Source organism: Callorhinus ursinus, unplaced genomic scaffold, assembly GCF_003265705.2.
Source record: "Callorhinus ursinus isolate GAN/ISIS: 27379988/994484 unplaced genomic scaffold, GSC_fseal_2.0 scaffold49, whole genome shotgun sequence".
NCBI lineage: Eukaryota > Metazoa > Chordata > Mammalia > Carnivora > Otariidae > Callorhinus > Callorhinus ursinus.
In genome coordinates, this window is record NW_027397111.1 from 4,615,110 (window position 1) to 4,631,518 (window position 16,409).

The 16,409-nt window shown below is 44.8% G+C and overlaps 1 protein-coding gene across 11 annotated transcripts in view; it reads right to left on the reverse strand.

Moving 5' to 3' along the window:
• Window positions 1-524: 524 nt before the first annotated feature.
• Window positions 525-16,409, reverse strand: part of TEAD1 (TEA domain transcription factor 1) — a 255,127-nt gene continuing 239,242 nt past the window's right edge. For all 11 annotated transcript variants that reach the window (XM_073882902.1, XM_073882905.1, XM_073882898.1 and 8 more), the window contains 3 exons: window positions 11,549-11,689; window positions 7,042-7,194; window positions 525-3,068 (listed from right to left, as the gene is read on the reverse strand). In XM_073882902.1, coding sequence (XP_073739003.1) covers window positions 2,955-3,068; window positions 7,042-7,194; window positions 11,549-11,689 — 408 coding nt within the window. In that variant the 3' untranslated portion in view covers window positions 525-2,954. The remainder of the gene's footprint in view (window positions 3,069-7,041; window positions 7,195-11,548; window positions 11,690-16,409) is intronic.

The window sequence follows — 16,409 nt, forward strand, 5'->3', positions numbered from 1 at the left end:
AGAGTCCAGTTCTTCAGCTCCCTCCTGTGTCGGCTATGGAAGGTGGGCCTCCACACTCCCCAGTAACAGTACGAGACGCCCCTGACTCAAGGCTGGTAACGCAGGGTTGCCAGGAGATCCGGCACCCAAAAGAAAGCTGTAGAAGCTGCAAGGACAGAGGCCTAGAAAGGCTTCTTTATGGTTTGGGGAAGCTTGACAGCTGAAGGGAGAAAACTGCGACAAAGGAGGAAAGACCACAGACAGACTTGGATTAGGTGCCGCGACAGGAACCCCAGCCCCTGCACCTAACTTGGCAGAGACAGAGAGAGGGCCAAGGGTTCGGGTAACTGGATCAGTGGTTAAGACAGGGAAAACATCCGCCCTGGAGAAAGTTTTAGAAGAACAACACGAGAAGTAAAATTTTTAAGGCTCTTAGAAATGTTTTTAAGAGCAAAACGCTATCCTCCAGGTTGTTCACGTAAATGCCCCAAACTCAGCTCCGGAGGTATTTGGGGGAGGAGGGCACAGCCTGCCTCTGTGGGCTCAGCAGCCCAGGGTATCCCCTTCCCTGTAGCCAACAGAACCAACCCTCCAGCTGCTCTTCTTGGGTCTGTTTGTGCTTTGAAAAGTAAATCCCAAGAGTCCTCCTGGCAGACAGAAGAGCCCCATTCCTGTGTGGGAATGTGAACCAGACACTTCTCCCGCTGAAGTTCTGGGCTGGCTCCGGCCATAGAAGATCCTTTACCCCCCTTCACAGGGTCCTGGCCCTGGGAGAGTGAGGTTCCCGTTGAGGAAAGATGAGGGAGACAGGAGTGAAAGAAACATCCCTAGGAGGGGTGCCCAGAAGAAGCCATTGAGCATGACGACCACGGAAGAAGCTTCAATGCCCGGGCGGAAGGCCAGATGGAAGGGCAGACAATGAGGGCAATCCTTCAAAGGCCCCCTTAGAATCAGAGAATAAATGTTAGTTTCTTTACAGAGGGAAGACAGACATCAGCCTACTGGTTTACATGAGGGGTGTGCGTTCCAAGTGGGAGAAGTTTTGTACTCTCTCCTCTGGTCTTTCCAGGAACCAGTGGCATGAGTTTGGGAGAGGTCAGGCTCAGCCCGGTGGCCTCCTGTTTGCCACAAGCCGGCCACACCCTCGTGCTCCCGACCGCCAGACACTCTAATCAATATCCAAGCAGGGTCAGAGCAGGTGGTAGGACAGGGAAGCGGGTAAGTTACTTGGATGTGAAAGAACACAGTATTTCTTTTCTGGCTTGATGAAAAAGCCACGATAGGCTTCACAACTTACAAAACTTATTTCATGTTCTATTGTGTTGACCTATTCCTGGCAATTATAAAAATGTCACTTTCCTCTGGGAAGCTGGGGAGTATAACCCCGTCTCCTTCCCAATGAAGCACTTATGGAAATAACCCAGGACACGTGGCCACTTCAAACCAACTCTGCCTGGGCAATGCTTTGGAATATTTGGGTTGGAAAGTTGAATTTCTCCTGGGAAGAGAACCTTCCAAATGAGTCTGTTTGAAAAAAGTCAGAGAGAGTGCCAGGCCTCTCAAACCTCAGTCAAACAAGTACTGTGACTTATTGAGAGATGTTGAGCAAACAGACGTCCTTTAAGAATATATTTAGATCTATGGACACAGATAGAGATATACATACGTATCAGCACCTAGCAAACTGATGACACTGAATAGATGTTCAATAAATATGTGTTTAATAACTGTATATGTGTATATGTGTGTGGATGTGTACACAAACACACATGTACACACATAGTTATAGCAGGTTAATATGCATACTGGTTCACCAGAAAGAATTTGTCCACAGGCTGGTGAGGATGCTTGCAATTTTCCGGGGAGCAGAGATGCTAAAACTGATGAGCCTTTTACTTGTTTGGTTGATGAAATTTCTCCCAGCCACAGGATTTTTCTCTACTTTGCAGCTCACAGTGCAGTATTCATGCCAATTTTAAATTTTTGTTATTGAATTTCAGTGGTTCAAACATTTACTCATCTTAATAAAAAATTTGGTTGTCCATAGAAAATATAACTGCACACACAAGACTATAAACATTGTACGTTTAGATTTTCAGTATTTATCTACTTATTGCAAAAAGAGCCATCTTTTTTTTTCATTAAATAATCATCACATTAGTACAATACAATTTTATATTTTTTAAATATACTATATATGTTAAGGATAAGGGGTGAAGTTTTCTTCCTTTGTAATACCTGTTCAAGAGTTTAATGGATTAAGAGATTAGTTTTCACGTTGAGGAAAAAAAAAAGTATAAATTTGTCTCATTAGAATATTTCTACCAAGCATTTAAGGCTATATTTTAACATTTGGTTTCAAAAAGAAAGAAAAGTTTCATTTAAAAAATAATTTAGTGAATTACATTCTTTCATAACTTCCACCCTAATTAGTTACAAAGATAAGTCTAAAGATTCTTAGTTTTGTGTACTAATTTACATTTACATTTAAAGATTAATTTTACTTGTATCTTAAGACAAGAATTTTATGTTGGGAAAAAAAAAACAGAACTAAATACATTTGTATAAAGGTTGTAAATGCCCCATGGCAAATGCTCTGTCTCAAAATTTTTTTTTTTTCTACCACAATTAGAAACGGGTCTCTGCAAACAGAGGAGACCCGGGTTCTTAAGGGTCACCTTTTCCCGAGGAATTGTGGGCTGCGGATGTGAAGAACACATAGAAACCACTCAGATTTCTCTTTTTACAACTGTACCAGAACTTCACAGCTACAATGATAGTATGAACACATGAAAAAAATAATGACTTCACTCAAACAGGATTTAGAAAAAGTCAGGGTGACCTCAGGGCCAGGGCACCCCCCTCTGTGGCGAGGTTTACAGTCAGTCATTCAATAATGGAGAGAGTGTGTGTGTGTGCACATGGGTGTGTGTGTGTGTGTATATACAGATATCTATATATATAAATAACCATGTTCAGTCCTTTACAAGCCTGTAAATATGATGTTGTGCTCCATGTTCACTATTTGAAACTTCAAATACACAGGCCATGCAGAGGAGAGTTTCTTGTGTATCCCTGTTTGTTACCACCTGTTAAAAAAAAAAAAAAGTCCATATATATATACACACATACACAGACAGGCAGAGAATACCATGCGGGTGAAAACACAGTCCCTCTGTGCAAATCCTAGTTGCTTGGAGAAGGACAGGCTCAAGTCCAGCAGGGAGACTAGCACCGATGTCCCAGCCTCACGCTGCCCCCCTCCAGCACAAACTCAGGATAATTATGGGTCTGACCTGAATCCTAGCTGAACTTAGTTACCGCGTGTAAGAAATACCTCATGGACAGGGTCTCACCCATAATCCGAGGCCACGAGAATTAGTGTGGGTTCTTTGGGAGGGTCGATTTCTTTACAACGAAGACCATTTTCTAGAATTCTGTCTCACAAGACAGTCGTTTCTCCTAGGAATTGCTTCCTGTCTTATTCCTAAACTTTTTACTAGATTTGTTTCACAACAGCCCACAAGAGACAGAAGCCCCATGAATACTTAGCTCAGCATTGTTAACCAGCCGGGCTGGGGCTCAGTAACATGGATGCTGAGTAGGAGAATCATGTCAAATGATCCCTCTTTCCATTTACACAGGCTTTACCTTTCAAAATGCACTCTGAAACATTCATCTGCTTCCCCTCTTAGTTCAAGTCACCGGACTCCAGCTCTCTCCTCCTTGTGCCCGTGGCCTTAGCCTACGTTCTTATCTTGACCAACCAGATCTGACCCAGGTCTCCACTGGACCCTGCCTGCTTCCCAGAGCCATTCCCAGAAGGAAACTTTCTAAAACCAAATCTAGCCCACCTCCCCACACCTTCAGTGATGCTGTTATGTGTGTGTTTTGTTTGAAGACAGCTCAGTGTCTTCAAACACTGAGAATCTGAGGGCCTAGTCCTACACGTTGGCGGGGTGAGGCCTGCTCCCCACTCTGTCGGCTGTTTCACCCATTGTGTTTCCCTTACCCTCAAGGCATCGGAGGGTGTGGTCCCTGACTGAAGAATAAAAACTCACACACTTAAAAATTTTCCCATCAGGGCACACAGTACGTCTGTAACTACACTTAGATTTGTGTGATTTTTTTTTTTTTAATGCCCATGTCATTCAGTGGGCTGTAAGTTCCTGAAGAACGGGGACCATGTTTCCTAGTAACTAGCCTGGCACACAACAGTTGTTTAATAAGTATGTGCCGAATGAAGGACAAGCGACATTATAGCCAACATATAGTAACCGCATAGCCTGCATCTACTCAGTATGAACTGCTTCATATACGTCGTCTGGTATAATATTACAACAACTCCATGAGCAGGTGCCCTGTTAGCTCCCCTCTGACAGAGAGGGAGGCCGGGGAGTGGACTGAAGCTTATACAAGGAAGAAATGCAGATGTGACTTCAAAGACCTTTCTACCTACCCACGAAGCCATGCAGCTCTAGACCAATGAATGGATATAGTAATAGATTACCTACATTTTTTTCCCTGGGTCATAAAGATTTGATTGAATACTGGTACCCACCTGCTTTCCTTCCTAGTCTTAATTCCTGCCCCTTCCCTCACAGATCGAAGACTCCGAGCATGCTGGCCTTCCGTCCTGGAAATCTCTCTCCCTCTCTCCCCATATGCAAAGAAATGCCATGTCATGCTGCTTCTACCTCCAGAACAGTTCTTGAATCCATCCCCCCCTCCACTGCCACAGCGCAGGGTACCAGCGAAGCACCTGGACTCCCCCACCACGAGGCGCCCTGCCTCATCCCACTCGGGTCGGTACACAGCGGCCACAACAACCCTGTGAGCAACACAACTCTGACAACATCGCCCTCTTGCTTAAAAACCCTGATGGCCTGTATTCAACTCCCTAACTCTCAAGCCTGCAAGGCCCAGGAGCCCCGACCCCGTCTGGCTGTTCCTACCCAGCCAGCTCCCAGCTCCTTGCTCTCCTCTCTCTCTCTCTCTCTCTCTCTCTCTCTCTCTCTCTCTCCATGCCAGCCACACCACCCTATTTCCAGTCCTCCCACCTGCCCGCCCACCTGCGGTACTTTTCTCTGCCCTCCCCGCCCAGTCGTCTGGCAGGGATGCCTCCACTGTTTCTTCCTCAGAGAAGCCTTCTCTGACCTCCCTCCTTGGCTCAGATACTCCTGGCATATGCTCTCTTGGCACCATGTACCGCCCTCTGCCAGCCACCAGCCATCGTTTCTTTTTGTATTGCTTGAGGAACGCCTGCCTCCCTCAGGAGCCTCCAGGATGGCTGCCCCCCACCCCCATCTAGTTCACATCCCAGCACCTGACACTTAAGCACACACCCGTGGAAGGGTCCTTTTCTTGGTAAATCTGAAAAATGTCTGTCTATCTATCAAGGCAACTTAAACGTCAGCCTTGAACATGCCTGAGGATGCCCCCACCTCAATCCAACTTACAGGTACCTGCTCAGGTAGTTCAACTACTCTGGACGTCCAGGCGTCTGTTTCTCAAGGATACCACAGCCATGCATCGTACAAATGTATTATAACCATTTCTTCGCCTGCCTCTGTCCCCCGAGCAGGCCAAGATTTACTATGGGATGGGCACTGTGTTTTATCTGCATCGTTCTCTGGCAGCGAGTATAATCTCTCCACAGTTTAGCTGAATGAATGCAAATATTCTCAGTAACCTTTGAGGTGGAGCGTAAAGACCTGAGCGTTTTGTTTGTAAATGGAGGAGGAAGCTGAGTTTAGAGACTTTAAATGACTTACCCAAACCAAGGTCATCAAGAGAGGTGGGTCTTAAACCCCCCTCTTCTGATTCCGTGATCATGAAATATCCTGCAAAGTGTCTTTCCTATCCTTTTAAGTCTTCATTTATGTCTGTCACTAGCTCTGTGACCTCAGGGAGGCCTAATGTTCCTTATCCATAAAATGGGAATAAATATAACCTCATACTTCCGCAGTGAGAATTTCATAATATCACATTTACAAAAGATTTAGCACTGCGCCTGGAACCTCTATGATTTACCTTATTTTCTTGTAAACTTTCTAGGAAAGAATATGTCCTATTTATCTTTTTCCCTTTTAGGCTCTAGGCCCAACATGGGGCTTGAACTCACGACCCTGAGATCAAGAGTCGCCTGCTCTAGTGACTAAGCCAGCCAGGTGCCCTAAATATGTCCTAGACTTCATGAGTAAGATTCAAAGGGAGAAAAGGAAAAAAAAATGTTTCTAGTAACCTGTATGTATGTCTGAATACAACCTCCAAAGATGATAGGAATACTTGGCCTATAATTCAGTGACTCCTCCTCGGTCTGTCTGGATATTGTCACTAAGGCCCCGCATTTACAGGTTCACCTCAATTTCTGTATCATCCTGATGAAATCAGAGTTTAGCTCACCGACCAGTAAGGTCTGGAATTGATCTTGCCGACACAGGCTTTGTAATCCAATCCCTAGTAAAACGCCTGCAACTACGTCCAGCAGCTGCCATTCTGACCGTGTTGCCACACCCTGCCCCTGAGGAAGAGCTGAAAAGTACTATTTCTCCTTTATCAATGAGATGATTTCATGCTCCTAATCCAGGAGTGCTGGTTTAATTTCAGCTTTTCTAAAAGCTAAAATATTATTTCTAGCCGATACTTACTGAGAGCCACTAATTCTTCATAGCAAAGGAATTTCTCTGGTTGCCTAATGATACACTTTGGAATTAATTTAATGCTCTCTGGACATCTAGGCTGCTTGAAGTCACATGTTCTGAAAGAGCACTACTGATTTCGTTTCATGGGTTTTGTGGCTAAAGAGATGCTTTCAATTTCTTCCAGGCCTCCTTTCCCGTGGCTCTGCTGTGTGAGGTAGGGTTAGGGACTGAGGGCATAGTCCTTAAGATGCTGAAACAGACTCAGAACTGGTTTGTAAGGACAGCTTGCCCTGGGCGCTGTGGATTCAAATGGTGACCGACCGACAGCCTGCTCAGCACCCCTACCCGGCCACCTTCCTGTCCCCTTCCCTTCCAGCCTCAGACTGCGTCTGCCACAAGAAGAGGCAAAAACAGTTACCAATAAAATTGTGAAGTTTTCCAAAACACTGTTCATCATATATTTCTCTGGTAAGTGTTTGAGCTTGTGGATGAAGTTTATCATATATTCACACATCGGGGAGCGGTTTATTCGGTACACAAATCGGCCGTTCTCGAACCTTGCGTACTCCGTCTGTGAGGGGAAAAAGGAATTGAGCACGTTTACACTTCTGATTCCAAAATACATGAAAAAGCTATTGCTGCCTGCAAAAGCATTTTTCCTTTTTCAACAGGAGTCGCCTACTAGATGCTGTACTATTTACATAGTTGACTTGATTTAAAAGAAATCCTATCTCCAAACTTAATGGCATACTCAGAAATCCATTCGTTTTCTGGAGACCTAAAAAAAAAATAAAGAAAGAAAGAAAAGAGTGGAAACAGGATAGCTTTAAAGAAGGGTTGTCTAGGTCAGAAAGAAAAGAAAGCAAAGGTCAGAAAGAAATATAATCACCTACTTAGTGATTTTCTGCCTGGAAATCTGGGGGAGCAAGGCCCAGCCAATTACAATTCTTCAAAGAGCCCAGAGAAAATCCTCCTCCACCATTATAAAGGTCTCACAGGCCAACGACCAATGCAGCCAATTTCTCTACCTCAGGAAAAACGACTTCACACTGATCATGAGCTCCTGATTGTGAGTTATTTATGTCTTTAATAAACAAGGAAAAGAAAGAAAATACTCGTATTGAAGATCCCTCTGAAGCACTCAGAAATAAGAAACACACCCCTAGATAGCCCTGGATCAAAGAAGAATTAAAAAGAAATTACAAACTACCTCAAGAGTAATGAAAAGGAAAATACTTGACATCAAAACTTAGGGGACCTGATGGAGCTGTACTTGGAGGAAACTTAATGAAGCAGCTTCATGAGTTCATCATTAAAGGTAAAAAATTACAGAATTAAACCATGTCTGAAATTCAAAACAAACAAACAAACAAATAAACCCCTCCCTCCACAAAATAAACCCAAGTCACAAAGAAACCAAAGGAAACCAGGAATAAGAAATTAATAAAGATAAAAGCTCAAATTGATGTTAATTAACAGAAATAAAATATGTGGGCAGAATAAATTAAAAAACTGGTTCTTTAAAAAATCAAAACAAAATCAAGGCTTCACAAGCTTAAGAGAGAAAAGAGACAAAACCACAATTACAGTAGAGATTGGAAGATCTGTAAAAGGTTACTTCACATAACTCTAAGGCAAAAAAGCCTAGAGGAGAGGATGATTTCCCAGCAAAGTATGAATTACTAATACTGATCACAAAGGAGAAAACTCTAGTAGGTCCATTACAGTAGAAATGAACAAAAAATTTTTCAGAGACTCACCACGAAAAAGGTACAAAGACCAAACTGTTTCACTGCTGAGTTGTATGCAACTCTCAAAGAATAATTACTCTCACTGTTACGCAAACGACGCCAGACCATAGGAAAAGGCAGGTGTCCCAATTCTTTTTATGAAATTGATGGACATAAGGAGATTAGAAAAAGGAACAGACTAATATCACTTAGGAGATGCAAAAATCTTATGTAGAACAGCGAAGAGAATACATCACTGTGTCCAAAGCAGGACTTTCTTCAGGAATGAACTCGTGGTGCCCACGAATTGGGAGAAAAATCATACTAAGAGATGCTGAAAAGGCATTTGATAAAATACCAGAGCTGTTACTAACAAAAACCCTAGGTACAATGGGAACAGAAAGAAATCACTTAAATATAAAACAAAGACCATTTATAAAATCCAACAGTAAATATATATAACCCGAAATGGCAAAACTCCAAAGCCAACTCTGGGCAGCAGTTACTACTCACTGTCCTACTTTTTTTCATGACAGTGTTGGAGGTTTTAGCAAATGGAAAGAGGTGAGAAAATAACCAAAATAGAAAAGGTGGCAAAAACATTGGAAAAGAAGAGATAAAAATAAAGCCTTCTCTTTTTGCTGGTACTATAACCAAATACATAAAAAAATCTAAGAATCGAGGGGGGAAAAAACCACTGGAGACAAATAAGAGAATATGGCAAGTTGGCCAGATAAAACAAATATGAGCAAAAACCACGAGCTTTCCTCTCTTCTAGTAATTAGAATCTAGAAATGGGAAATTGCGTTAACAAATTATATAATATTTAGAAGTATATTTAACAAAAAAGGGATAAACCTGTATGTGAAAACTACAAAATCTTATTGAGATGGAAATGCAAACAGGTTTTCAATTGGAAAGATTTAGTATTGGTAATGTATCGATTTATCTTAAAATAATGTCTAAATCTAGTACAATTCCAACTAGATTGATCAAGCGAGGATTTTGGTTTTCTTTTACTTTTCTTTTTTTTTTAAGTGATCTCATTTTTTGGAAGAATAAATGCTGTTTACTAGCCTAGAAAATATATGGAAAACAACAGCCAGATTGACTTGCGTCAGCAGAAGTAAGAACGTGCTATAAAAGCCACTGTAATCAAATCAACATGGGATTGGGACATGTCAAGATAAACAAAGGGGAGAATCAGAGAGACTCCAGGAATGGCTCCCAGGATATGCAGTAACTTAAAGGAGACAGATCTCAGATCTACTCAGTGGGAAAAGGATGAATCGTTGAATAAATGGTTTTGACACAAACACCTGTGTATCTGGAAGAAAAGAGAAGCGGACTCCCAACTCACACCAAATGCAGAAGAAGTACATTCTAAGTAAATTAAAAGCTTAATTATAAAGCTCCACCTGCCACACTCACACTACCTTATCCATGAAAATTCCTGGGACTTCATCAATCGAAGGCAACCTTTTCCCGCTCCCTGAACTTACAGAAGGCTTTCGGTGTGTTACTGGAGGACATGACGAGAAAAAGAGCTTGGAATCTGGGAAACTGAGTAACCGGTCCGGTTTGTCTCATCCACGCAGGAGGTCCAGCTCTGGGGAGCCCTGACAATGTGGCTACTCAGCAGCCATGCCTACCAGGAACACTCCACATTCCCAACCACTGACAGGTAAGTGTGCTCCCTCCTTCTCCGAGGATTTGGGAGGTCATCTGGGCTACAGGCCTGCCAGGCCCATCTCATAACAAGGCCACCTTCTCATCTACCCTCTCCTTGGGCTTCCCAGACATGTGTTGAGCCGGCTCCCCTCCTCTCACATCCACTTTTGTTCTCTGCTGGTGTCTCCCTGTCACCCCAGGGCTGTGTACTGCTTCCCAAATTTAAACCCTTATTCTCGTGCTGTTGCTACTCTCTCTCTGCACCTAGTTCTCCATTCCCATAGCTTTAATGATCCTTAACGGTTAGGATTCCGGATCGGCAGTCTCGGTCTTTACCCGTCTTCCAAATTCTCGTCTTGCACCCAGAATCATCCCGTGTGCTCTTGAGCACCTTCCTTTCTTGTCTCTGTTGGTGGCACCACTGTCCTTGCAAACACAAAACGTGTGACCTCTGACTCTTCCTCCTCATGGGTTTTTAATATCCAGTGAGTTTCTAAGTTCCATTCAAAATGTCTTACTGGATGGCCCCTGCTACCATTTCAGTGAAGCTCAGGATGCCTAAGCTCCTGTTGACCATCTGGTCCACTCTCTTCTATCTTCTCTGGCTAGCGTCACCTCCTCAACACCATTCTCGGGAGGCCCATCCAGTGCTCAGGAAGCTACAGGGCCTGCAGCATTCCAGGGCCTCACTGTCCAGGCCCAAGTCTTAAAACCCACACGCTCGCTCCCGCACTCCTCCCTCCTCCCCAGCCCCTCCTCTCTCTCTCTCTCTCTCTCTCTCTCTCTCTCTCTCTCTCGCCGCAGCACCAAGTCTGCCGCACTCAGGCTAGGCTCTGGGACCTGCAAGCTCCAGGACCACTGTGAACCAGAGCTGCTCACTGAACACAGATCGACTAGAGGATGGGCAGAAGACACTGGAAAATTCAACTTTACAAGGAAGGTCAATTCCAAAACATTATTCACACCAAGCAACCCACCCTGGTAAAAAAAAAAAAACCAAAAAAAAAAAACCCAAAAAAAAAAAACCATGTGTTTTTTGACAGGGAGGGAGGTCATGAAATATAAAAACTATGTGTAGGTATTTGACCCCAGTATGTGCTGTCATCTGTTTAAAAGGATTAAAGGAGTGGAAATGGCAAAAGTACCACCACCATCTGAGGTGTCAGGTTTTATAGAAGGCAGGTGCCGATCAGCTGAATCCCACCTTGGCTGTTCTCTACAACGCCTGCAAGTGCCCTTGGACCTGGGGGTGGGGAGGGCACCATCCGGTGGGTGGCAGGGCCTGCGTGCACCCGCTTTCACAGCGGGCACCAGTCAGGGAGGCCTGGCATGGGGCTTCCTCCCTGCCTTCTTCCAGTCGCTTTCAGACCATTCTGTCATTTCAGAAGTAACAGGGGAAAGCCGTGGCAGAAAGGGAGAGGAGGAGATGCCAAAAAGGTAAAACTCTCCGCCCCCATGTAAAGTCGAAAGGAAGGCGACAGTCTGCCCCTGAATGAGGACTGTGGGGGACAGAGGCCTACTTACCTCTACTTTTTCTACTACTTGCTTCCCAAATGAGCACACTTTGGTGGAACAGGTGACTGTCATATTTTCAGAACTCTCATACTGACTGGTTACACCGTAAAAAGCCCCGGCATCGTCCTGAATACTGCAGTTTAGGTCGGCCTGTTGGGAAGGAAACGGAGGTGGGGGTTATCCTCTTGTGGCCGGAGTCATGGCAGCGACCGACCAGTGAGCGGCAGGCTAGGACGTCTGACTGCTCGGGCCGAGGGGAGGGCAGGTGTGGCTCGAGGAGGTGGTGAGGTGATGCTCATCCAGAAACAAGTTCCATGGCCCACTGGTCACTTTCTGAAGAGCACGCTAACTCCAGCAGTCTCCCCTTGAACAATGGCAATGTGACGCACACCTACTTCAGTTTGCTTTCTTGTGTTCAGTATAGAATAATACTGTACCCTTGTTAGAAAAGATCCATGAGGCCTCTGCAATGTGTGCAGAAAGCAGTATATGAATGGGGTTCATAGTCACTAATCTGTAGATATATTTAAAGATTATTTATTTGCGAGAGAGAGGAGAGTGGAGGGAGGGGGAGAGGGAGAGGGAGAGAATCTCAAGCAGACTCTGTGATGAACGCAGAGCCTGATATGGGGCTCTACCCCACGACCCTGAGATCACGGCCTGAGCCGAAATCAGGAGTCAGTCGCTTAACCAACTGAGCCACCCAGGCGCCCTAATCTGTAGATGTATTTAAAAGCACGGGAGGGCACCTGGGTGGCTCAGTTGGCTGAGCGACTGCCTTCGGCTCAGGTCATGATCCCGGAGTCCTGGGATCGAGTCCCGCATCGGGCTCCCAGCTCGGGGGGAGCCTGCTTCTCCCTCTGACCCTCTCCCCTCTCAAGCCGTTTCTCTCTTGCGCGCTCTCTAATAAATAAATAAATAAAATCTTAAAAAAAAAAAAAAAGAACGGGAGATCTAGAGCTGACTGTCCATTTATTATAGATGTAAAAACAGCAACTTTTCATTACAAATTACAGCATCCAGAAGGGAAATGGTTCCTAGTAAAGACTGGCTTATAAAGATGCTAAATAATTCGTATTTCCCACTCATTTAAGGTATTTGATGATTACCTACTATGTGAGGTTCATGCTAGACACTATATAGGACTACAAACGGGAGCTATGTACATAAAATAGCAATAACGGAGATACAAATAGTACCACGTCAAAGGTGCTCGGAGTCCAGACAATGGAAGGCATGCTTTTAGCCAGAGGTATTACTTACGGAATGGTTACGATGTGCAGACATGGGCTGAGGGGACACTGGGGGCGGGCAGAAGGGGCCTCAGGTGCCTCCTTCCAGCAGCAGAGCAAGGACTGAGGCCACTGGGAAAAGTGAGTTTGGAAATGCAGCCAGGACCCAGGTTGTGGAGGGCTGAAAAGGGGGTGTGGATTGCATGCTGCAGGAAATGGGGACTCTCGGGAAGTTCTGGCACAAGGAGGCGATGTGATAGGAGCTGTGTTTCAGAGGTAGAGGTCTCAGTGTGGGATAGCGTCCACTGCAGAGGGAGGCTGGGAGGCCACGGCAGTGGCCGGACCCCTGACGGATGGCTCCCTCCTCTCCAACACCTACCAACCTGCTCTCGCACACCAGGCACTGGGTGTGGAGCCGGGGGTCAGAGTGAGCAAGACCTGGGCCAGTCCCTACTGCCATGGGCTCACAATTGAGTAGGAAGGACATCACCATAGGGATAAGCACTCCTCAAAGAGGCAGAGAGGGCCATGAGAACCAACCTTGGGGTCGGGGAAGCTTTCAAGGATGAGGCAGCTCAGATCCAAAGGAAGGAGCACTGACTGAGGCAGGTGGACGTGCCCTGAGTGTGTATAAAGGGCACATAAGCAGAATCGAGGCCAAGAAAAGGCTGGGATCAAGGGAGCAGGGGAGAGAGGGTGGCAGGAGAGGCAGGAGGGTTTGGGTCTTATATCCTAAAAACCAAGGCATAGATCTGCATTCCTAAGAGGCACCGTGACGCAGCCTGGAGATGACTCTGGAAGCGCTCACAGGCAGACAGGTCAGGAGGTCAAAAGAGCAGTACAGACAAGGGCCGGTGTCTGTACCGCCGTGGGGACTAGAGAGGGACGGGGGACCTGCCACATGATCGAGGCCACAGTTTGTGAGGTCTGGCACATTCTGACCAGTTGATCTTAAAACCTTGACGTGCACTAACCACTAGGAAGACCTGAGTCATCCTATATATATTTTTAATAAGGATCTGCATTTGAATTTCCTTCTTGAATTGAGTATCAAGAAAACGTCCCTTTTCTGAGGCAAAACTTCCCATTTTCCGGCTTCAAATAAAAAGAACCATAGGCTTTATATTCCTCCTTTGCCAAGAAATTCAAAGCTAAATTCAGTGCTCAACTATAGTAATTACCTATCCCGGGTATTTCTAACAGCTACTAACAACCAGTGTACAGCCCCTTTTACTGGATTACAATCTGCTTTTACTTGTCCTTGTCCACTTTTATATTGCCCATAAAGGTAGTAACACTCCCTCACAATTTTGCTTTTTGGAATTCTATGGGGCACAAATTGTAAATAAATAAAAATACCCAGGTGTACATTTTTCTCACATCTGAAGGTTTGATGTCGGCTCTCTGAAGAGCAGGGTAGCAAGAAATGATGATGTCTGAGCCTGACTGTGATCTGCACCTCACCTCCCTGGGGTCTACTGAGCTCCAGCTGCCAGAGAAGGCTACCCATGTGTCCTCCATGCACAGGAATTCTGGACTCTGACCCGGCATTGTATCCAGCTTTCCAGGGCAGCCACCACGGGGCGTGCACTCAAAGTGCGGGGCGTGCACTCAAAGTGGACCTTCAAGGGGCACCTGGGTGGCTCAGTCAGTTAAGCATCTGACTCTTGGTTTCGGCTCAGGTGGTGATCTCAGGGTCGTGGGACTGAGACCCGTGTTGGACTCCGTGCTCAGTGTTGAGCCTGCTTAAAATTCTTTCTCTCCTCTCCCTTTGTGCCCCGCTCCGTGTTCGCTCTCTCTCTCAAATAAATAAATCTTAAAAAAAAAAAAAAAAGTGGGCTTTCAAGAACCACTGCTTTGTTCTGCCACCAGCCGAGAACACATGGCTGAGAAGCAGCTCAGGTACTTTTTGGTGGTGAGATTTATGCTCTCATAATGGTGGTATATAGCTTGTTAGCTTGTGCCAACAAGTTTTTTTTTTTTTTTTAAACTAAAAACACACATGTGGTAAGTGAAAAAAAAAAATCAAACTGGAAAAAGAGTATACATTTTATTTCTACCCCCGAACTTGCTATCCTCCCTACTGGTGACCCATGTTTACTGTTTCTCAAGTGCCCTTTTGGAGATAGTTGGCACTTAGCTACACAAGCATCTACATCCCCTCTTTTTTGCACAAAAAGTGGCACTCTTCGAAACCTTGCTTTAAAATAGAGATATTATATAGACTATATTTAGATATATAGCTACATCCTAGAACTCATATAGTACTGATATGGAATATCAGTTTTGAAAAGAACAGCCATTTAAAAACCTAGGTAGTCCCACATTTTAGTGGCTGCATGCTATTCCATGACACAGATGCACCCTAATAATTACTATGTGTTCTACTGATGAACATTTCGGTGCTTCCCAACATGGATGCAATAATGAGTTTAGGTGCAGCAGGAAAGGTGCATTAGGGTCCTGGCATCGAGCCCCACATAGGGCTCCCTGCTCAGCGGGAAGCCTGCTTCTCCCTCTCCCATTCCCCCTGCTTGTGTTCCCTCTCTCGCTGTCTCTCTCTCTGTCAATTAAATAAATAAAATCTTTAAAAAAAAAAATACTTCTACTTTTCCTTTCTTTCAACTTTAAAAAGTTTCCAGCATTGAAAGGGTTTTAATGGGCTATAAATAAACGGAGAGTGAATATTTTAACAAACTCATTATTTTTGATACAACCAAGTTGTTTTGAAAGCCTGGTGAACATTTAAAAGCAGTCTGGTGTTTTTGGTGTGAGTGGGGTGGGAAGGAGCATGGGGGGCGGGGGGGAGTCAGGGGGAGAGGCAACAGAACAGGATACTTCTTTTAAACTACCGACCTCCACTTATGTCAGTGATATAACCAGGAGGGAGGTTTCTTCAGAACGGCCCCTCAGGTCCCTAGGCACAATGCTTTCTTGTTTGCCCTTTTTTCAAATGCTCCATTTTTTTCCTTTATTCAGTTTGGTGACATTAACAATGTAAACTAACTCGGACACTTAAACCCCGAAGCAAGCACAGAAGTGAACAGACAAGATCATCCGTCCCTATACACAATCGGAAAATGTTAACGAAGTTTAGAATGGTATTTGCCGTGATGGGATGTTAGCACAATTGCTGGAAATGTCCACAGCCTCCGTGCTCCCGTCTCTCTGAGTCTCTGTGCTTAAGTGATGCTGGTGAAAAGCCCCTGTCCCACTGCGGCGGCACACTGCGTAGACACCATTGGACCGGATTCATTTTTAAGACCCTGTTTTCTTTATTTGGCAAAATTATTTCAGGAATAACCAGCGTTCTGTTTCACGGTTTTAAACGTTAAACACAAAAACTCCCAAAGTGGTAAGAGAATGACAGAACTGAAGTAACTTAAGTTCTGTTTTCCCATCTTCCTAATGACTGTGCTATCACGGCTCATTTCCCCATCTACTGTTCAACCGCGGGAAGCGGCGGGAGCTGCGGCTCACATGACTCTAGGGACAGACACAAGGCTGAGTCCCCATGTGCCATTAAAGAGTAAGTAACACAACGGCTAAGTAACAGAAGTGTGATAATCTGAAGCATATACACGTGCATATATGAAATAAAAACGCTAACTTCACCAACTGTTTAGGACTTAGGTCAA